Source organism: Cyrtonyx montezumae, unplaced genomic scaffold, assembly GCF_038088225.1.
Source record: "Cyrtonyx montezumae isolate F1298 unplaced genomic scaffold, pur_monq_1.0 scaffold_3, whole genome shotgun sequence".
In the NCBI taxonomy this organism is placed as follows: domain Eukaryota; kingdom Metazoa; phylum Chordata; class Aves; order Galliformes; family Odontophoridae; genus Cyrtonyx; species Cyrtonyx montezumae.
Window position 1 is genome coordinate 44129363 of NW_027072034.1, and position 22628 is coordinate 44151990.

General features: G+C 39.5%; 3 protein-coding genes across 3 annotated transcripts in view; all 3 read right to left on the minus strand.

Annotated features, from left to right (window-relative positions):
- CLTRN (collectrin, amino acid transport regulator) overlaps window positions 1-22628 on the minus strand; it is a 422295-nt gene that overhangs the window by 260865 nt on the left and 138802 nt on the right. The window lies entirely within an intron of this gene.
- The window catches only part of ACE2 (angiotensin converting enzyme 2), a 361754-nt gene that overhangs the window by 229784 nt on the left and 109342 nt on the right, over window positions 1-22628 (minus strand). The gene's annotated exons all lie outside the window — the stretch shown is intronic.
- VEGFD (vascular endothelial growth factor D) overlaps window positions 1-22628 on the minus strand; it is a 32678-nt gene that overhangs the window by 2842 nt on the left and 7208 nt on the right. The window contains exons 2-5 of the mRNA XM_065741396.1: window positions 11186-11396; window positions 5233-5423; window positions 2905-3053; window positions 1841-1938 (exon numbers count right to left, since the gene is read on the minus strand). Of these exons, the coding sequence (XP_065597468.1) occupies window positions 1841-1938; window positions 2905-3053; window positions 5233-5423; window positions 11186-11396 (649 nt within the window). The remainder of the gene's footprint in view (window positions 1-1840; window positions 1939-2904; window positions 3054-5232; window positions 5424-11185; window positions 11397-22628) is intronic.

A 22628-nucleotide genomic window follows, 5' to 3' on the forward strand; every position in this document is an offset into this window, starting at 1 on the left:
AGCAAACACACTGTCTAATACCTCATCTGTCTTCCTTCAGAATACACATCTGGACTACAATATGAGGTTAATCCTAGAAAAAAGGGTATCTATTTTCTGAAAGCCATATTAAAATGCTGGCAGCACATCCCTGGCTAAAGGTCATGGCTTGTAATGTGTCACTGGAAAGATAATTTCCTGTAATTTTACAATTAACTATTGGATTCAACATATGGAATGTGGAATGTAACCTGTGACCATGACCTCTGCAACCTGAGCTCTGATCTTAGTGACCAGAACGGGCCTGTACACTACTTGAAAGAAACTTTCATTATTATTTGCTTAATGCTGGAAAACTAATATCCAGAAAATTGAAAAGAAAGAAGAGGGAAAGGAATCTGCTACAAATTCTTGGAAAACAAACCACTTCCTTGGGGTGATAAAGCTTGGCATGTATAAGTGTTTCAGCCTCGCTTCATTTCAACATCAAAGGCAGATGTTATGTTATTTTGCCCTAGCCACAGCCAAATCCATTGTGCTTCATAGAATGATATTTTATCTGAGGAAGTATTGAGTTTATGTCAACAAAAGCTATAATTTAACAAGCCACAAATTCTAATCTCCAAGCTGACCTTACAAAAGGCTAAGAGCAAAGAGGACTTTGGCTATTCGTTGTCCTTTGGACATACTCTGATATATGGAGTACTAATTCTTTCTTGAGTGGAAAGCCTAACTTGAGCCTAACAACTTTACTTGATGGACAAATGATCTGATTCAGAATGAGAACAGATCCTACAGAGGAAACAAACAAACAAACAACAACAACAAAAAAAAACCCAACCACGAAACCTATCTATTAGCCTTAGGACATCTTAATCAACAGAGTACTTTATTAAACTGTTAGATCTTCCTTTTGCTTGCTTGCCATCTTGTTTTTATGATTGTCTTGGTTGGTTTATTCTTTTGCTTGCTGAATGTAGTTAAACCAGAGAGTCAAGGCTTCCTTCTGTGTCCATCTGCTCTACTACTGTCACAGTTTTATTTGACAAATACAGTTTCCTAAGAAAATCTTGGTATTTTTTGTTGTTTGTTGTTCACTTGTTTGTTTTTAATCTTATATAGGCCTTGGGGAAATTTTAACTTACTGCCAGTAGGTGTCTTTACACTTACAGTTCCCTCACAGAAAGTTTCCTGCAAATTTATTTGACAAAGTTCTCCAGGAAAACAGAGAAAGAAGTACTGAACACTTGTATTAATTTTACCTTCTTCCATTTCCATCTACAGACTTGACAAGGTATACTTGCATACTCCTGAGTATGTATAGTATATCAGTTTGAAAGTGACCTAAATACCTTCATTTAGTCATAAAAGATAATCAAATAACTTCAGAGGTCATATAATCTTTTGCAATGACTACAGCTAATAGGAGGGATGGCTTTTACTTAATTCCTGGTATGTCTGTTTTTGAGAATGTCCCATAGAGAAGATTCAAGACTTTCCCCGCAATATATTCCAGGGGATAAATCTTCCTACAGTTAAAAGGTTTTTCATAATGTCCATTATACAATTTAAGGTTAATATAAGATAAAAAATAAATAAATTCAAAAATGCCTACTTCACTACATTCACAACATTCCTATTTCTTATTCAGGTTGCTACTAGAGATTAAATAAAATGTCTAAGGGAAAAATATGATATAAGTGTTCATTTTCAGGTGATTTTCTAAACTGTAAACAAGACCTGTCTAAGCATGTAGAATCAAAATGGTGGCCCTCACAACAAAAAGTGGAACAAAACCTAAATGGAACACAAACATTATCTAGATAATAAGCAGAAGTGTCCATTGTTAATTTAATTTTACCTTCCCGTCTGTTTGGGTGCTGTACGTCTGCAACACATTCACATTTATCACTATCCCAGACCCATCCATTATGGCAAAGTTTGTTTGTAAAGGGACAGCTAGAAAGAAAAAAAAAGAGATGGAAATTAAAAAAGTAAATATAAAGAGCAGCAGTTATTTGTTGGAATTAACCTACTGTTGTTTTGGCACTTGTACTATGTGGCTTCTGTGTGCATTATTGCTGCAAAGAGAAAACCTTGTCTTTGGATGTTTTTTTCTGGTAGGGCTGGATATCTGCAACTAGGAGTGGTAGATTTGGCATATATTTCAGACTACATGCTAGGGAAGGAAATGGCTATAGTTCTGCAGCTCTGCTTTTGTTTTTTACCCTGCTCTACCCAGGTAGTCTTAGTCTCAATATTCTTGCCATCTATCTGTATGCTCACATACAAGGATAGACGGACACATTGGAGCTAATATTAACTAACCTTTTAGATGTGTTTCTAGAGTGTTTGTTGAGTTGATTTAGCCAGTTCTCATCAGGATTATAGCTACGCTATACCATACATTGGAGTGTGCTGTGAAATCAGTTTTGTCCAAGCACTGAGCCTGGCAGATGCAAACCAAGGCTGGATGAGAATTGAAAAGCCGTGGTTTCTGTTGTTTCTGACCCAAGGTGTCATGAAGTAGAGTGGAGTAATTTATGCTGACCTCAGCACTCATTGTATGCCTTGGCTGGTTAATGTGTGAGCGTGTGTCAAGTTGAAAAATCTATGCGCACATACCCAAGTAGCTCCAGTGGAGTGTAGTGATAATATTTGCACTTTGAGTCCTGTCTCAAGCATCTTCATATCTTAATGACTCCAGATCCTGCTGTACTAGCCTTCTGCTTTTTGGATTCCAGTTTAATTTGGTATTATTAACCAGATTCAATCAAAGCTTTATAACCCTGAGTGATAATCAAGATAATGGGAAAAATGTTTGGGATAATAGACAGTGAAGGCAACTTTACAATGACTAAATCAGAGCAAAGCCATTTTCTTACTTCAGACTGCATGTAGTATTTTGTAAATGTGTCAACTTACCCATCTTCTTCTGGATACTGCACAGATCTTCGTATGATGGTGTACTGGTGACGCTGGGTATTCGACAGACACTTACAACCAGTGTGATTGGCAATTTTGATTGGCACAGGCTCTGGAACACTTGTCAAAGGAACCGAGATCTCAAAGAGCTAGGTGGGTGAAAGAACAATTTCTTTTTCAGCTTCCATTTTACGGTTAATATGTGAAGTCTTAAATCAGAACTTTTTATCCTTTGCCACCATTTGCCTCATCATTGTTCTTTTCTAGCAATAGTTACCACAGCTATAAATAAGCAGGTGGCCACTAAGTGTTCTGAAGTGAGGGATGAACTACATCCACCAAAGTAAAAGCTTGCCAAAATGATCATACTGGTGCTACATACCCAAGATTGTCACTCATTCTTCACATGGACACTCAAATGCCTCTTGTGTATTGCTAGGGCAAGATGAAAAATACATGGGCATTGGGAACGTTATTCTTATATTCTTATATTATCATCTGCTGAATCTTAACCACTTATAGGGACATTAACTATCCTAGGGTACTCACACCTTGCATCTTTAGATCCCTAACTTAATCTCCATTGCCTCCTCAGACAAGGAGGAAACAGGAGTAAATAAAGGATACTTTAATTGAGTTCCTACAGGGAATTATCCTGGGAACATCTCTCTTTATAGGAGAGCCTAAAGAAACAAGAAGCCTAACTTCAGTGTATGCAAATTAATGTGATCTCAGAGTGAAAGCCCTGGTTCCTCGGGTAGCAATGTGTACGAGGTATTGAAATTGTACACACTCCCTCTGCCCTCACAGGATAACTTCCTTCAAGTGGAAAGTAAGGCACAGGGTATGTTTATGCATGCCAGCTTAGTACTGCATCTGTATTCAGCATCTGGGAAATATTCCTAGATCTTACTGTTTATATTTTAAAATTTTAGTGTCACAGTGTCTAACTTCAGCGGTAGGAATATCCTTCAGTGGATATTTACACAAGGAAAAAAAAAAAAACTCACATATATAGGAGTAATTCTGTTGATATTAGAGAAATAATTCTGAGCTGATGGTGGTGTATCCAGGAGTGGAAATTAGATGGAAGCTTTTGAGGGAACGGTTATATTGAAGGGCACTAAAGAAATGCAGAACTGCAGCTTTTTAACAAACTTAGAAACTACTGCTCAAAAACCAAGTAAATAAATACTTTTTAACCCAGCTCCCTGAGCTGATCAAATGTCTGTCTTTTTGTGTGAAGCCAACAGCCCATAAGCCCTTTCTGGTATGGAATTAAAGCAATTAATGAACACTGACACAAGAGGGATAGGCCCTGATTTATTTTAATCTAACTATATTCCAGTGCAGCCAGACACAAAGAAATTACATTCCAAAAAAGCTGAAACAATATGTAAGTGAATCAGGCCTGCTGCCTTCAAATTTTTCCCCATAAGGACTTAAATCTTTTTTAAACGGCTTCCTGAATCTTGGCTCTGACTTAAAGAAAACCCTTTTTGATAACTAGAATTTAATATATTATTCCAAGTGCAAAAGGATTTAAAAGTAGGGATGCCCAAGATGAAGAACCTAGGAAGACCAGTCCCCTGATATTCATATGGATTCAAATGTAGAGCTTGGAGCTGTGCTCAGTCTCCCATTGGAGCAAGATATCTCTGTAGATAGATGCTGAAAGTAGTCTACTGAAAGATGCTCTCCGGATACTCTTTATGTTCACATTTTGGCAGTGGTCATTAAAACTCAAACTTTTGTTGCTACTGACTTAGGCCTCTCTTTTCCAAATGGACTTGTGATTTGCGATATTCAGATCCCAAGACATTCATTTGGAGAGCATCTGGCCTCTTCTGCTGAAAATGTCTCATTTTTAGGCTTGCAAATCCAAAACTATCAGCCAGCCTTGTGGAATTGATGTCAGTTTTTAAAATACAGCTTTCAGGCTCATGGCCCCACGTAACCAAATTTCCCAATCTCTCCTAATCCTTTGGATTTTCACAAGCCAATGTTCTCAAGGGTCCCAGATCCAAGTAGCAATATGTTAAATAAGGATTAAACACCTCAATGTCACATGAGCCTGCAATCACTTTCTCAGGGCCTGATTTTCCATCCCTCCGCATACAGAGACATTTTTAATAATTCAACATGAGTGAGAAATGTTATTGCACATGCCTGCATTCACTCCACGTGGATAAAAAATTAATTTTTCTGTTTGTTATGATAGTGCAGACAGATCTTTCATAACAGGATTTCAGAAACCAAACATCCTCTTTCCCCTCTGTTTTTTGAGAGCCAGGTCAGAAAGAGAACTCAAGAACTAGTCTCATTTACCGTTTTTGACACGTAAGTTGTACTCGTATTCATGCAGCTCAGACTCTCCTCATTGCAGCAGCCTCCACATCTGAATACGTTCACGCAGGGTGGCTTGAAGAACTTGTTGGTTGTTGTACCCAGCTCTTTGGCAACTTCCACACAGGTTTCCCTTGGCACGCATTGAGTCTTCTGCCATTCTTCATCTATGACTAGAAAGCACCATTTTTATTGAGCAATTGTGGCAAAGTAGATCTCTGATTAGTGAGGTATTATATAAATAAAAGTGAAGTGCTGACAGGCCATCTGCACTTACTTGGATCAATTTAAGGACCAGAGTGCGGCAGAGTACAAAATTATCCCAGTAACTTACACCAGCTGCCCTGGCAAAGAGGTGGCTACATTTATCTGCCTTCAGTTTTCAACAGGGGTGACCATAATGTCCCTTAATGTCTACAAGCTAAGTAGGGCTGATTTGCAGTCAGTGGATCTATGTCCAGGTGGAAGCTAGTCAGTAGTGGTGCCCCCAGGGGTCCATCTTGGGACAAATGTTCTTCAGTGTCTTTATAAATGACAGAGACAGTGGGATTGAATGTACCCTCAGCAAGTTTGCTGATGACACCAAGCTGAGTGGTGCAGTTGACACAATAGAAGGAAGGGATGCCAACCAGAGGGACGTGGGCAAACCTGAGAAGTAGGCCCACACGAACCTAATAAGGTTCAGTAAGGCTAAATGCAAGGTGCTACATTTGGGTTGCAGCAATCCCACATATATGTACAGAATGGGTGAAGAACTCTTTGCGAGCAGCCCTGTGGAGGACTTGTGCGTACTGGTGGACGAAAAGCTGAAAATGAGTCAGCTATGACCAAGTTCCTGGGCTGCATCAAAAGAAAGGTAGCCATGAAGGACAAGGAGGTCATTGCCCTGATGTGTTCTGCCCTTGTAAGGCCCCCTCTGGAGTACTGCATCCAGGTCTGGGGCCTCCAACACAAGAAAGATGGGGAGCTGTTGGAGTGGGTCCAGAGGGCTGGAGCACCTTTCCTGTAATGACAGGCTGGAAGAATTGGGCTTGTTTAGCTTGGAAAAGAAAGCTCCAGGGAGACCTCATAGCAGCCTTTCAGTATTTGAGGGAAGCTTATAAACAGGAGGGCAACCAACTTTTTACACAATTGGATAGTGAAAGGGCAAGGGGGAATGGTTTTAAACTCAAAGATGGAGATTTAAGTTAAACATCAGGAAGAAATTCTCAGCGAGTGGTGAGGCGCTAGCACTGGCTACCCAGAGAAGCAGTGGATGCCCCAATCCTAATGGCCTTGTATAGAGCCCTGGGCAGCCTGATCTGGTGAGTATAAGCCCTGTCCATGGCAGGAAATTGAAATTGTGTGGGCATTAAGGTCCCTTCCAACCTAAGACATTCTATGATTCTGTGATTACTGCTGGCAGAGAATGAGATCCCAGTGCCCACCCATCAGCACAGGCAGTCCCCAGCTCCTTCTATCCTGCAGGACCATCTCAAGTTGCAATCCGAGCATCTCACCACCCTTACCTCTCAGCAGGCATGCAGAGCCCAGACCTGTCTGGAAATGCACATTAATGATTAACAGACTCTGGTCAGAGAGTATTAGTGCTCCCACTGGATGACAGCCAGCCAGCACTGTCTCTGAGCTGATGAGTGAAATCCAAGACAAACACTCACAACTAAGTACCCTCAGGGTATTCAAGTTGGAATAACAGGAATATGAATTCAAGCATGTTTTATCTATTCAAAACACTGTGGCATCTTTCAAATACTGAATTGGTGTAGGCCAGTAATTTATTTCAGGCACATCTATCAAATACTGGCTAAGTGAAGGAATAATGCATTCACTGGCTGAAGCAGTGAGAGAAAAATCTTAATGTAATACCATCTCAGTGCTTCTTAAAAGTGGCTGTGGATTTGGGTTTTTTTCATTTTTGTTGAAGTTGATAGTTATCAGTGCTTACACTTTAAGTCTTTCTTAAAATTAAGGATTTTTTTCCTGCCTGCCTCCGTTCATCAGGTTTGTGAAGGACAAGGAGCAACTTCTGTCAATAAAATTGCTTTCACTACTGTTGTAGCCTGTCTTCCTGCTATTATGCAAAAAATGTGTGCATTTACAGAGAAGTTCTAAAAAAAAAAAATTAAAAAATCTGAAATATTTTTAATCTAATTGTTATACTTTTCTTCAGATGAGCCTTTATTTTTCCCCTTCCTGGCTGATTTTCCTTTTATTAGTTTTATTTCTTTCTTCAGCTGACTGTGTACATTTAATTCAGGTTGTTTATTCCTGCAAAGTCTTTCCTCAGGGTTGATTCATGCCACTTTCCAGTCATGCAAAAAGTACAAAAAATAAGAGTTTGGGACCTGGATTCTGATTTTATTTCCTACAGCATAAATTAAGAGCAAAATCACTACAATCAATAGAATACTCTGGAGTAATTGAGTCAGTCAAAACAGCAATCTAATCTTAAGCCTCAAAATAGAAAATAAAGTGTTTGCCAAACTTATTACAGTACATGTATGTAATCACTTCAGATGTCATTTCAGTGAGTGTAAGCAGTGACCTTTCCATCCGTACATATCCTCCCTTTATTAACCACTTTTTTTAACGGAAGGGATATTCTAGAAAGGTCTGATCAAAGAACTGGATGCCACATTTTGTTGTGAAACACTGTGGTCACTCTGATCTTTTCTGCTGCAAAATTTGGATACAATGAGATGCACTCAAAGCCTGAAAGTGCTGCTGTTGTAGGTGAGCTGAGTGGCTTTGGGGGTACTGTGGTGGCATGGGGTGAGGTAAGCTGTCAGTGAGTTCATCACTAAAGCTTTAGAAAGGAGGAACAAAGTCCTGAATTCACAGAATCACAGAACCACAGCATTGTGGAGGTTAGAAGGGACCTCTGCAGAACAACTAGTCCACCTCCCCCGCTCTGGGCAGCCTGTTCCAGTGCTGTCACCCTCAAAGTAAAGTTCTTCCTCATGCTTATATGGAACTTCATGTGTTTCAGTTTATGTCTATTGCCCATTGTCCTGCTACTTGGCACCACCTTTCCATCAGGTCAGCCCCTAACCTGTACTAATGTATGTGGTTATTCCTCCCCAGGTGTAGGACTGTGTTTCCCATGCTGAACTTCATAAGGTCCCTCTCTGCTCAGCTCTCCAGCCAGTCCAGGTCTTGATGAATGGCAGCACAGCCTTCTGGTATGTCATATGTCACTCACTCCTTCCAGCTTCATATGATCAGCAAACTTGCTAAGAGTGCACTCTAACCCTTCATCCAAGTCACTGATGAAGATATTGAGCAAGACTGGACCCGGTACCAATACATGGGGAACACCACTAGCTACAGGCCTCCAACCAGACTGTGTTGCTGATCACAGCCCTCTGGGCTCTGACAGTCAGCTAGCTCTCAATCCACCTAACTGTCCACTCATCTATCCCACACTCCCTAAGCTTACCTACCAGGATGATATGGGAGGCAGTGTCAAAAGCCTTGCTGAAATCATGGCAGACAACATCTGCTACTCTCTACTCATCTACCCAGCCAGTCATGACATCATAGGCTACCAGATTGATTTCCCCTTGGTGAACCCATGTTAACTACTCCTAATCTTTTTTCTGCTTGCTTGGAAACAACATCCAAAATAAGCTTTTCCAACACCTTCCAAGGGACAGAGGTGAGCTGACTGTCCTGTAGTTTCCTGGCTCTTCCTTCTTGCCCTTTCTGAAGACTGCAGTGACACTGGCTTTCCTCCAGTTCTCTCCCATTCTCTTTGACCCTCCAAAGATGATAGAGCAGCTTGGCAATCACTTCTGCCAGCTCCCTCAGCACTCATGTGTGCATTCCATTGGGGCTCATGGATTTGTGTGCATCAAATTTGTGTGGATAACCTCTGAGCAGATCCTCCTTGACCAAGAGGAAGTCTTCCTTTCCCTAGACTTTCTCTAATCTCCCAGGTCTGAGGTTCCCAAGAAGCAGTCTTAGCAGTAAAGACCAAAACAAAGGTGTTCATTAACTCAGCTTTCTCAGCGTCCTCCATTACCAGGGCTCCCACCTCATTCAGCAACAGGTCCACATTTTCTCAAGTCTTCTTGTTGCTATTGACATACTTAAGAAAGCCTTTCTTGTTGTTCTTGACCTCCCTCACCCAGTTGTAGTCCTGGGTGCTATGGGAGATGGTATAATAGTGAAGCAGTGAATAGCCTAGTCCCAGACTTCTCATCATAATGCTTTACTAAAACAAAGCAGATGCCCTTGGCAAAAGGGTCAATGCTTACTGACTGGAAAGAGTGTGAGAAAGAAATAAATGTTTATAGGCTTGGTTGTCTTTTTTTTTTTTTTTTAAGGAGCTTTAGTACCTTGAATATATTAACATACTAAACAAAGATGTTTCTGTCCTGGAATAATTCCACCTTGGATGGAAGAATGGAGAAGATGACCCAATTAGGCTGACATCTCTGTGTCTAAAGGTAGATATTTAAAAAGAAAGTAGGAAGTGACCTAACAGCTATGCCACGAAGTTATAAAAGAGTTATGTCTGTACGCCTACAGGCGTCTGTCATTACCTAAACAGTAATATTATTCAGCCATTGAAAAAAGCCTATTACAACATCCTTTGTTTTTTCACTGTATTGAGAAAAGGATTTATTGATTGATTTATTTATTTTTCAGAAATGCTGATGCTCACTAAATGAGCAACAGTGAATAGAGAAAAACTGCATTTGACCATTGATGCCACTTCTAACAACTACACAGGCTCCTAATGTTTCTATATAGACTTGTAAAGGTGTTAAAATGAAAAGTGTGTCATTGATTAAAGTCCTTTTGATGATTCTTCCTTTGTATATTGGATGATGTTTTGTTCTGTTGTGGAGTTTGTTTGTTTGTTTTGTGTGTGTGTGTGTATGTGTGGGCGTTTTTTTTCAGTACAAATATTCTATGAGAAGTTTAAAGCCATGCCTGTCTTATGAAAGCCATTTTCAGATTGGCATTCATCTCCATATTTCTGTGTCATGTCTTAGAGAAGCAAACTAAGGCCTTTGCTTGTTCATAAATTAACTGAAATGTAGAAGTAATAGATATGAAAGTGAGAGTAATGGTGTGCAACTGTGGCTGTGGTTATTGTAAAAGTGATGTTAGAACAGACAGTAATATCTGATCTCCCCAAAAGGAAATGATATGGTCATATCACTTCAGATTCAAAACTGAAAAAAAATAGCTTTGTCAGTACTTGGCTAGGCTATAGTGTAGCTTTGCTGTGGGATATCCACCTCCTTGATGGAAGCATAGCAATTGATCCTTTATTGTACACCAATGAGCATATGATGGCCCTCATGTCTCTCACATAGAGGGAACAGCATTCATTATTGCTTCAAGAGAGGGAACAGATTGTGATTCTCTGTAGTTAGGTGCTGGCTGGCAGTTTCAAAGCCTGCTTTTTCTCTCCAGAGAGATTTCCTCAGACATAGCAAGAAAATTAGGACAATACCTTCTTCCTGCAGTTCCCATTCAGACACTGGTGCTGATGCAGTGCCTTAGATCAGAGTGCACCTCATAAAAAATGGAATTTCAGTGCCTGTGTGTAAAGCTCATTTGGTTCTGCCTGCAAGCAAATTTCTGGATCTGGCATAACACTGCTGGCAAGCCCCTCAGCCCGTCATTCCAGACCACTCTTTGAATGCTTACATCCCGTCTGTCTTTGGATTGACAGATTCATACATAATAGAACTTTCCTTTGGATGGTATACAGTACAATAAGCCTGATTTGGCCATAAAAAGGGAGATGTACTCATGCTGTTGCCTGACATTTTTCCATACAATGTTATTTTCCATGAATTCCCTGCTGTTTCCAGTACAGGTGTCTTCTAGGAAACCCCTGGTACTTAACCCATTACTGTGTAGGAAACAGAAGTCCTGAAGCTGCAACTAGGCTCAGATGCAATCCTGCACCTACCTTTCAGTGTATCGATATCATAGAAAGCAGCAGCAAATCTGGTGGAGCGATGTGATGCAGAGCGGGTGTCTAAACTGGCCAGGCTTTTGAGTTTTAGCCTGCATTTCCACAGCTTCCAGTCCTCGGCATGAGTGATTCGAAGGAGCTCTTCCAGGCTGGATGCTCTCCTGATCTGTTGCTCTGACCGCTCCAATGCTGACAGAGATGTCCTCTGGAAGGAAAGGGGGAAATCAAAAAGCCAGTACATATACAGAGCTTCTGGACAGTCTTGCACGAGAGGCAGCACATTGCTGAGAACAGCTGAGAATAGCTGGTAAAACAGCTACCTGTTTCTGATGGTACCTGAAGTCAGACTGATTTGCAAGATTTGTGCCCATGTAATTTGGGAAGAGGAGATACCCACACCCCAACCCTTTCTGTCCCAGCCATTAGAGCTGATTCACCACTGTGGGCCATACTTTCTGTGTTCCTGCTCCCCAGGAAACCTGCCTGGGGAGTCTTTTCAGCCTCTTCTGTGCCTGTGCTGGCATGTCACACCAGCACTGGATCTCCTTCACAACCTGAGTGACTCCAGCTGGTGAGGACAACCCACACAGCTTTGCAACAAGTCACCTTAGGTGCCAAAACTAGTGCCTATCAGGAGACATCACTGCAAGAGAAGGTGACAGAGATGGAAACTGCCCTAAGTATGAGGGCCTAACCACCCTGTGGGCAAACACAACATTCAACGTACTGCAAAGTGCAAGATGCGTATTCTATTTCTCACCCTACCATTTTGCTCATGCGCAAGGCAGTCAAGGTGGCCTCAGTTCCAGTCTCCATGTTTGACTGTGCAGCATTGTTAGCTCAGTCGTTGCATTTTCCACCTTCTTTATGTATGTGACCATTCTCCAGTCCTATGGTAGAACACTCCCTACAAAGGCTTACCACATTAGTTTAAAGTTGCTAATCATTACTTTTTTAACGTAAACTTAATGCATAGCACCCCACAGCAGTACTTGTTTATTTGGCTGCTGCCTTCTGGCATCTGTGTTTGCCCCTTTACCAAGACACTCACTGCCTATTTATTTCCACTGACTCGCTGGGTCTGCTGAAAACTACTGCCTCCAACCCAAGCAAAGGTTATCATTGAACATGACTGTGTTGCACTGGGCTGGTGCTCTCAGTTATGCTCTCTGGTCGTGCTGTTGACTGTACTTTCTGACTTGCAAATTAAGGGCTGTTCTGCCAGCTCTTATAAATAATGTACCACATCTTAAAGGCAAAGCTGAAAGTTAGGAGCTGGTGATGAGGTAGGCAGTAGCCTGCAGTCCCAACCAGTAGCCAGCTAATACTCAGTGTAAGGATGGAGAGAAGGTGAGAGAAACAGTTACCTACAAGAGGAAGATTTTTAGATGAGATTTAAAACCTAGGCACTAATCACATCTGTTATTTGTTATTAAAACATCTGTGGCATTTATGTTGCAATGATACAGATGCTAACTTGTACACACTGGCCAAGATCATTTTTGCATAATTATCTTCCACTGACCTAAAAATCCCTAAGCAGTTAACTCAGAGTAAATTATTTGCTCTTCTTTTATGTCTGCATGGAACAATGTATTGTGCTCTAGAAAGCTGCCATGTTTCATTACAAAGGTGGCTGTTCTTCGTAGGTTTATGATTTCACATACATTTCATATGTGATGAAAACTGGAAAGCCCATCTCAGTAAACATGGCTGAGACAAAATATGTATGGAAAAGGAAATAAGTTTTATTAATAGAATTCAATTTAATACCCCAAATGCATATCCAATAGGTTTTGAACAGTGGTAATTACAAAACAGTACTTTTGATATTTGATGCATTATAGTGGTGTTGACAAAGTCTATCTATGTATGCAGTTTTATTCCTTTTTTTTCTGTTATTGGAAATTGGAGATGTACAGACAAAGAACATGTAAAAAACAATGCATGTTACCAGATTCTCTTGGTAATCGTTAGAAACTAATCCTAGTTAACTACACTGTATTCATCCAAAATTCTCATGGAATCCATGAAACCGAGTTATCATTTCTCTGTCAACTCAAACTTTGCTCAGTGTGGCCAAGGCTATTCAACCCTGAAGTGTATCAGCTGCTTTTACCCTTTTAATTTCCTTAGAAGCACCCAAGCTCTTTGGTTAATGGGATAGTCAATTGCCTCCCAGCACTGTGCCATAATAGCTGTGTTTCTTCTTCTTCTAGTTGACTTCTTACTGGAGGGAACTGAATTTACAGCTGATTTTATAACTTTCACAGGAGACCAATACAGAATTCACTATGTCCTTTCCCATAACAGCAGCAGTACTGAGATAAAGTGCTGTCTCTTGCTGTGATCACTAGAGATACTAGGCATGGCAGTGAATGGAAGACACAGATAGATTTTGAATGAGTACTGAACTCAAGGAATTATATATTTATACAGTGTGAACATCTATTGAGTCTGTGGCCTAGTTGCTCTCAGCTCCAGAGCCAGTACAGAGTAATAGAAATACTTGTAAAGCGTGATTCATTTGGAATTGCGTTTTAAATGACCAGCAGGCAAAGGCTCACCAGACCACAAGAGTTATCAGTGTTGCTGATCTGTGGTCAAACAAGTACCATTGAAACTATCTGGGATATAAAACGTTTGAAGAAAAACATCACATTTTGTTCCAATCTACCTAGTTGCCAGAGCAGGTGCAATAAATACTGCCTTACTTATTTGTTTTGACTTCATTGAGACCATTACAATGCATTAATCTAATATATTCTTTTAAACTCTTGCTAGAGCATGGACAGACTGTTCATTGTTTTGAATGTCTCCCATCTTTATACACTTAGACTATAGAGGTAGCTGTCCACACTAGCAGAACACGACACTATAGTCTCAGATGGAACATCTCTTGTCATGGCACAGTGACAATGAATAATATATGGTCACAAAATATTTCCCAAGCAAACATTTATAGTCAGCTTGTTTTGAAAAGGACATCATCAAAAGGAAAACAGAACATTTTATGGCCTCAGGTAGTACGATAGATGGCGTACGGTATGTTTGTTGGTACCACACAGATGTAACACTTCTTTCATATATAACAGTTTGAAATCAGTCCCTGTTTAGTTATAGACAAACATACTCCACCTGTGTGAAAACAAATGAACAAACAAAAAATGCACTTTGTGCGTAGATGAATAAATGTTTTAAAATATAAAATTGGAAGAAGGTGTTAGATTTGACAGCTTGCTAAATCTACCCCAAATGTGATGATTAAAGACTTTGTTCCCTCTCACAGTGATCTTGAATGGACAGCATGCAAAAGTGCCAAATCTCCTCTGACATTTTTGTGATGTCTGGATCCTGAGAAACAGCAAGAGGAACAGAGCCACTTTGCTTCTCATGACTGCAGCAATCTGCACATGCTATTTCAGACTTTTCAGAGACCTCTAAATCCCTCTTTTTGCTTTCTTTGATAATTACAGCTCTTCCTTCTAGATTTTTCTCCCTGTCATGGTGCTATCTACCTCACCTCTATCCTCCTCAGTTACTTTCCACCCCTAACTTTTGCCACTCTGCTTTTTTTTGTCTTGTACTGCTTGGATCCCACTGTCCTTTAATGTTGTTTATTTTTACTTTCTTTCCCTAAAGCCCTAAGAAATTAGTCAGGTGCATGTTTAATGAGACCAAACTCACTGAGTTGTTCAACCTTGTGGTGTAAAGGGACATTCATTTTTCTCCCTGCCATGTTCTCAATCTCTTTCTCTTAGGTCACAGATCTTGGTTGTTAGCTGAGATGAGCCATCGCCATCATCATGGTTATTGGTTGTGATGGCTGAAATCTAGCTGTGGAACAGGACTTCACTGCACTTGGCATTGCTCATATAGTTAGAAAAATGGTAATCTCTGGCCCTAAAAATGTGAAAATTTCCATTAAGTCTTGGGAGAGAGAAAGTAAAGAGGGAGACATTGATAAAAAGTCAAGACAATGTATATTACATGATCCCAAGAAGAAAAAATATCTTTGGAGCCATCACACTGGAAATATCAAACATCATCAATTTTTAGTACCCATAAATGTATATCCTGTAGTCAATCTGTGAAATATTAGAGTTGCTCTGAAAGTAGTACCTCCTATTTTACGATTTTGTCCCACAGTGACAGCAGTGGATGTTGGTGGTTTGGCAGTAGAGGTTGAACCTTCCTACCAATATCTCATTGCATTTTGTTGCTGTGTGACAGGTGGCAGCAGAGGGACAGACTGACAAAATAATATCTGACATGGAAGTGTGGATAAAGCAAAGGAGTGGAATTGAATTCCTCCATGTGGAAAGAGATGATGTTCATCTACCTGCTGATGTTCATCTACACTTGCTGAATGTCTATGGAGACCAAACAGTAGATGTGAGCCCAGTGAGGCAGTAGGTGATATGTTTTACCTATGGCTTTCCCAGTGAAGTAAAGTTCAAGATGCAGTCATCAGTGTGTAAAATGATGTGCACTGTCTTTTGGGACAGGAAGAAGTTGATCCTACTGGATTTCATAGAACTTGGATGAACCATCAGCTCTTACTGCTACATGGTGACTCAGTGTAAGCTGAAGTCTCAAATTTCCAGAGTCAGAACAGAGGATAAGAGAACCTTTGTCTTGCAACATGATAGCACCAGATCCCAAACCAATTTGAAGGCCGTGGAACTCACTGTCAGTATTGGCTGGACTGTTCTACCACACTCAATATAGTCTGGATTTGGTGCCTTCTGGCTTCTGTCTATTCAGGTCGATGAAAGATAACCTGCGTGGGCGACATTTTCCTAGCCAAGATGCTAACATAGCAGCTGTGAAACAGTGGGTCATTTCCACTGGTGTAGATTTTTATGGGCTCAGAATACTGTGTCTTTCCAATTGCTGGCAAAAATACAGAGCTAATGGTGGTAATTGTATTAAAAAATAGTGTTTGAAGCTGAGAATTTGCTCTATCAGATAGTGTTACTGTGCTCTTTGTATCTGCTGTAGTTCCCATGGAGATAAATAGGAAGCATTACTTTCAGAGTGACATATGAACATAATGTTATTGGCTACAATAAATATTTTCTTCAAGTTCATCAATAAGAGATATCAAATTAAAGTAAAAGTAGTAGGTTTAAGTATTTCATTCTTGCCTATAGAGCTCATCAATAAGGTATCAAATTAAAGCAAACCTACTAGATTTTCAAAGCATCAGAATCAATCTCATACCCAGAGCTAAAGGTCTGATTTGTACTCAGATGAAGTTTTCTGGCTTTCATAACAGTAACCTCCCATATATGCCAAAACTTTGTTCAGTTCATAAAGGAATATCTGTTTTCCTGTATTTGGGCAATGAGCAATGTCACTGACATCAGGAAATGATAACTAGGGTTAGTATTGTGATTTTTGGATAATTACAACTTCTGCTCTTCCAAAAGAAACTATAATGGACTATCTATCTTCTTCCTAGCAATCTAAGATGCCAGAAAAACCCTAAAAGTAGTTAGTCTTGGAAAGAAACAAAAGGGCACTGATGCATTCAGTGGCCTTTACCACTTTGGAAGCTATCTTAAATCGGATGCCGAGTTCATTAACCCTTTGATTTATGACAGTCAAACATCTGTTTTATTTTTCTGTGTCATGTTGTACATGTACAGAATTTCATAGTCTGCACTGCTCAAACAGTGCTTTTTGTTGAGAATTAGCATTAAAAATCTCCTTTCCATGGTACAAATCAGCAGTTTGCACTATGCTTTTCTCCACTCTTGGCAATATAGTTTCTTGCCTAAGAAAATGCACCCTACCCTTTTAAATTAATGTCTGAATGAGCCAGCAGAATACAAGTAATACATTTTCACATGTTCCACCCTTTCTGGCATGTCACAGATAATCTTTGCATTAATTATGTGTTTAGCCCATTCAAGATTTCCTGGAGGTATTTTGAACTAAGAAGGAAAGATGTGTGGAATGCATTTTAAACGAAAGGCCCACTGAAGTCCTGCATTTCTTAAGAACCTATACCCCAAACACATTTGCGACCCAGAATTCATTCTTTTCAAGTTCAGTAACTATCAGTATTTTTATTTAAGGAAACAGATGCATGGTGAATAATATTTTGTATGTGTGAACAGGCGAAAATAAAGGCAATCAAAATTCATGAATAAATGGAAGAAGAACATCCCAAATGCTTACACAATGTCAAAACTACTTTCTTTAAACCCCCATATAAACACTCCTTATCCAATGCAGAACATAAAACTTTGCTCAAAGCTATAATTGTGTGTAACAACTGTTCTGAAAAGGAATGTTTTTTTTCTGATGTATGGTCACAGATTCTGTTGTGTCAAGCACTGCACAAATACCAATGGGAAGCTTCAACATTATCATTGCATTGGGAGCCAGGACAAATGATTGAAGAACCTCTCAGTAATGTTGCACTGTTTTATGATCCATCCTCCCAACAGTTAAACAATAAAAAGGAGGTAACAGTTTTATCTCGCCAAGGAAAGCAGATTTTAGCTGCACAGCAAAGTCATGGTTCTCTTAATGCTATTTTATTACAAACATGGCCAAACATAGTTAAGCTAAGTTTGAACTAAATCGTTCAAAATTAGCTAGTTTGGTCAGGAAGTTTCGTCACAAACTGAGGGCACTTGGACATTGACAAAGAGTACTGGCAGCAAGTGAGAACATTTCAAAGTGTATGTGGGTGTGGTGTGCATGATGCAGCAGTAGCAGCCACATTCAGGTCAAGAGAAGTCATGTAGAAGACAAACACAGAAGAGTTTTTTGAGAGATAATGCTCCCCCCATGACAGTGCTGCCTGGTGTGTGTGATTCATAGCCACATAAAAATAAAAAGGAACTTTGCTGTTACACATGCTATACCATAAAATAACCTCTTATTTTTTTCCTCTGATGCATTCCCAAAAATGTTTTCATGTCAGTGTATGACATCATCAATGTTACAGGCTCATCTTGCAGAGATATATTTATTACTGTTACCTGCCAACCCAGCCAACTCACTATAATTAAGAAAATATGATCTTACAGGTGTCATTCACCTGACTGAATACATGAACTTGTTTGATATTCTTACAATAGTGAAGTGAGAAAAATAGGTGTTGGGAGGCACATTCATTTCATTCTAAAGCATGTCCAAACTGCCTCTTTCTCCCCACTCTCTCTCTAGGAGTCAGTCACTAGCTCAGCAGCCGCATGAGATGAAGTCCTCTCTCCTTACCCAAAGCATATCTGCTGTTGAGGCACAGTGGTTACTTTTTCTTAAGGACACAAAGATAAACTGACAGGACCTGCAACTGCAACAAAGCCTGGAAGACCTGGAAATGGATGAAGACAAGGGCTGGCAGTTGCCTGGGTGGAGGAATGCACTTAATTCCCAACCTCAAAGCCATGGGGTAATGCCTCAGTCATGCTGTAGCTCGTAGTATCATCTGTGATGTGGCCAGGGAATCTCTACATTGCAAGAGAATTCTTGTGGAAAAGTTTAGATCTCTCTTTGCAGGAAAACAGGCCAGCTCCTGCCATTCTGGAGTCAACACAAAGATCTACATGATGCCTGAAGGTATTGCATGGCCATTTGCCTGGTGAAGATTTTAAACTTCCATGGAATCTATGTAGTAAGAGGAACTCCTATTGATGATTTGCATCATTACTATTATTTCCAGCAGTATTGTGGCTCCCAGGAGTAAGTGATCAGGTACAAAAACAAAATAATTAGACAATCTCTAATCAGGTGTCTACAACCAAAGTAGAAGATGAGAAAACAGAAAATGGCATTCATCCAAAGGGAGTATTAAGAAAACACAGAAAATATTGCTTAGATTGATAGGCTTTGGTTTTGAGATAGCAGTAGTCAAGTTTTATCATAACAAATATTGTCTATAATACAGCACCTTGTTTCCTTTGAGTGTTACATAATTGATATTAAAATTGTGAGAGTCTTCTGTACCTTTCTGGATCAGACTTTGAACTTACAATCTTGTATACGAGAAACTTCATCAGCTTTTAAATATCTAACACGAAAACTAACTTTACCATGTCTGACACTTACCAGCTTCCACTAATTTTATCATCTCTGTTTGATTTCATTTCTGAGGAGAAAAATATATCTTCACTTCCAATAACTCCACTAAAATCAGAATTTGGATTCTCTATCATCTATGAATTTCTGATCTATCTTGTCCCATCCCTGACTTTCTCCTCTTTGGGTGCATGATTTTTATGCATTACTAGTACACAGAAATACACTAGTATTTTTACTCATAATAATTGTGACATCAGAGAGGCAAAACAATGAGATATTTTGACTTCCTAGAAATATTCTTCTCTACCTTATCAAATATATATATATATTTAGCATGGATGAATCTTCAAGAGTTTGCTCTTTTGGATTTTAGAAAAACTTTATTCTAATGCTCAGAAGAAAAATTGATCTCTCACAGTTCACTGACTTATCCAAACTGGATCACTTGGGCCATTATCACAGTCACAGTATTAATAATCAGGACATTCTCTTGGTAGATTGTGGGTCCAGTGAGGCAGATCCTTAGCTTTCACTTTTTAAAAAGGATCTCTGATGCTTTCTCCTGTTAAAATTGGAATGAAAATTTACATCTATATTCCATCTGTATCTGATAGAAATGTTCTCCTAAGACTATACCCAAATATAAAATTATCAAGGACTGAATTACAGTTGAGAAACCCTAGGGCTGCATCAGACGTAGTTATAGGATAGTCAAAGAAGTCGTTTTGTGAGGAAAGTACCAGATCAACACTTAATTCTTCTCCACAGTCCTCTCAGAAAATTGAGGCCTCAATGTGTCTGCTAATTCTTTCAGCATTCCAGGTGTATCCACTGCCGTAGCATTTGCTCCATCAGTGAGGGACTCCATACAACTCCCACAAACAAAAATTTGAAAGTTTCAGAGATGTATATTTAGGCCTCAAAGTTCAGACAGCTGAGAATCAGTAAACTGTACTCTGGGTGGAAAGCCTAAAGGTCACCTCTCCACCTTTATCAGTCCCTACTAGAGCTCAAAGTTTGAAGAGCAAGCAAAGGAAATAAAACTTTCGCTTTCCTCACCCAAAGCCTAGGAGAGACCTAGCATTAACACTCTTTAACTCTAGAGGCAGACCTCTGCTGTCTGCCTCCAGTGTTAAAGAGCGTTTCCCTTGCTTCCTTTCAGTGAAGGGTGAACACATTGATAGAACCTCATCCTGTGTGCCAGTGCTGCTGAAAGAGAAATGGCACATTGCCCTGTAAGAAGAGCAGCAGCAAATGACCAGAACACATAAAGAAGGACAGACAGATGCATTATGAATGTGAAGTGATAAAATGAGTAGTTTCATCTGATGTTGTATGAGGGTGCAGGGTCTGAGAGGTTTGTATTTCTCATTGACAGAGACATGATGTTTGAGAATTTCCTTTGGTAAATCTTTGTCAACGTATCATTTGACCAAGACCCAAAAATGGAGAAGGAGCAACTTCTAGACTGCTTCATCTTTGTTATTCAGCATAGTAAATGTTCCCTCCAGCCTCTTATCTTCCAGGCTCCATCCTTGTTCCCAGTGAATGCAAGAGACTGAATTACCTGTTTTTTAATGTCAGTAGTTCAGGCAGTGACAAACAGTTTCTAATTTATCTGAAGATCATATTCTTTAACAAGTAAATTATATTAGATACCCAGTGTCTTCAAGAGAACAGCTGTTTTGTATTTTGAATGGTTTGTTTTTTTTCAACTAGAACAGATCTTTTGTGGTGCTATGGCAAACAGAGCAGACTTCTTGCACTTTAGTAGCATGGTTACATTATCAAAATCCTCAGAGATGAGACATTTTGGTTGTTCTTTGTACATTTGGTTTGAATGAATCAAAATATCAAAGCAAAGAAATGAAAAAAGCAGAATGTTACATGATTTGGAAATGAAAGCATGATTATTTCATTTACTTTTGACATGTCTCTAAAGAGACAGATAAAATTTTATCAAAGTATCTCCCACTTATAGCCAGATAAATCTTTTAACTCCAATAAGTGGGGTTTTTTGGTTCGTTTTTCGTTTTTTTTTTTTTTTTTTCCTCAGCTAGTAAATATTTTGAGAACCAACTAAAACTCTCATTACAGCCAGATCTTTTACTCTCATGGGAAACATCCTCACAGCAACTAGAGAGTTCTTTTGAAGGGAACAGCATTCACTGTGCTTCATTTTGTGGACAATGATGGAAAACTGAGCCAAATAAATGGATCAAAAGAATAAGTCTACTACGGTGTGGAGTTTCTTCGTTTTCAAGCCTAGTCATTTATGCAGAGAATTTGCCTTTGAGCCTCTCCCTATGATAAACATGCAAAGTACATTTGTGTAGTCAATGAAAGGACAGATACAGATTGTCTTAAATGCCTATGGCAGTAACTTGCTTGTACGTCCCAGATAGTACTGACAGCTATGGGAATCCAACAGTATGTTTTATCAAGCTCTCTTTCTGTCTTTGGTTGTATCATCTGGCACAGAAGCAACATGTTCAGGCAGACATGATGTTCAGCATAAAATACAACTTGAGACATTACACAGCACTTGCTTCATCGTACACAATGCTAGGTGCTAATGATATGACAGAATACACATTAAAAATTGCATATTATATGCTTTTACAAATAACATATCCAGAACATAGTCACTTTCTTTTGATATTTGTCCATTCTTTCAAAATCACTGAGGTTTGGACAACAAATTTTGGAATGTCTCAGTAATAGAGAATTGAATAAAATCAGATGACTGTATGTTCTTTCAGTATTTGAAAATGTTTTTAATGTGATTAAGGTTCCTTCAGTTACTGCTTCCATAGGTTCTGTTTTTGCCCCAAGACACTTGACAAATGTTTTGGAAGTGTGATTAGCCAGTTGAACTGCCGGATTTCCAAATGTCACTTCACAAAGCTGAGCCACTGCCAATGCTGAGTGAACTTATGTTACCTCAATCACATGCACACATTTTCCTGGAACTGTAATTTTTCTTAAGTAATATTTCCCTAGCAGTTCAGGAAAATATCCTGACATGATTTCTGAGTCACATTGCCAACCGAAGTGAAAAGTTTTGCCTGCTAGTATGGCACACACTCTACATGCAATGTAACATACGGTAGAATCATAGAAAGGTTTGGGTTGGAAGGGACCTTTAAGATCACCTAGGTCCAACCCCCTGCTATAGGCAGGGACACCCCCCACTAGACCAGGTTGCTCACTAGACCAGGTTGCTACAGCAACATGATGCAACTTTTTTGCAGCTTAACATCACTCAGAAATGATTCCCTCTTTGACTGCATGCAAATAGTGACTCCTCCATATTCAGCAGCAACGAGATCTCAAAACTACCCCAGCATGCTTTTGATCTAAAAACACAGATTTGACAAAGCCATCCTGACTC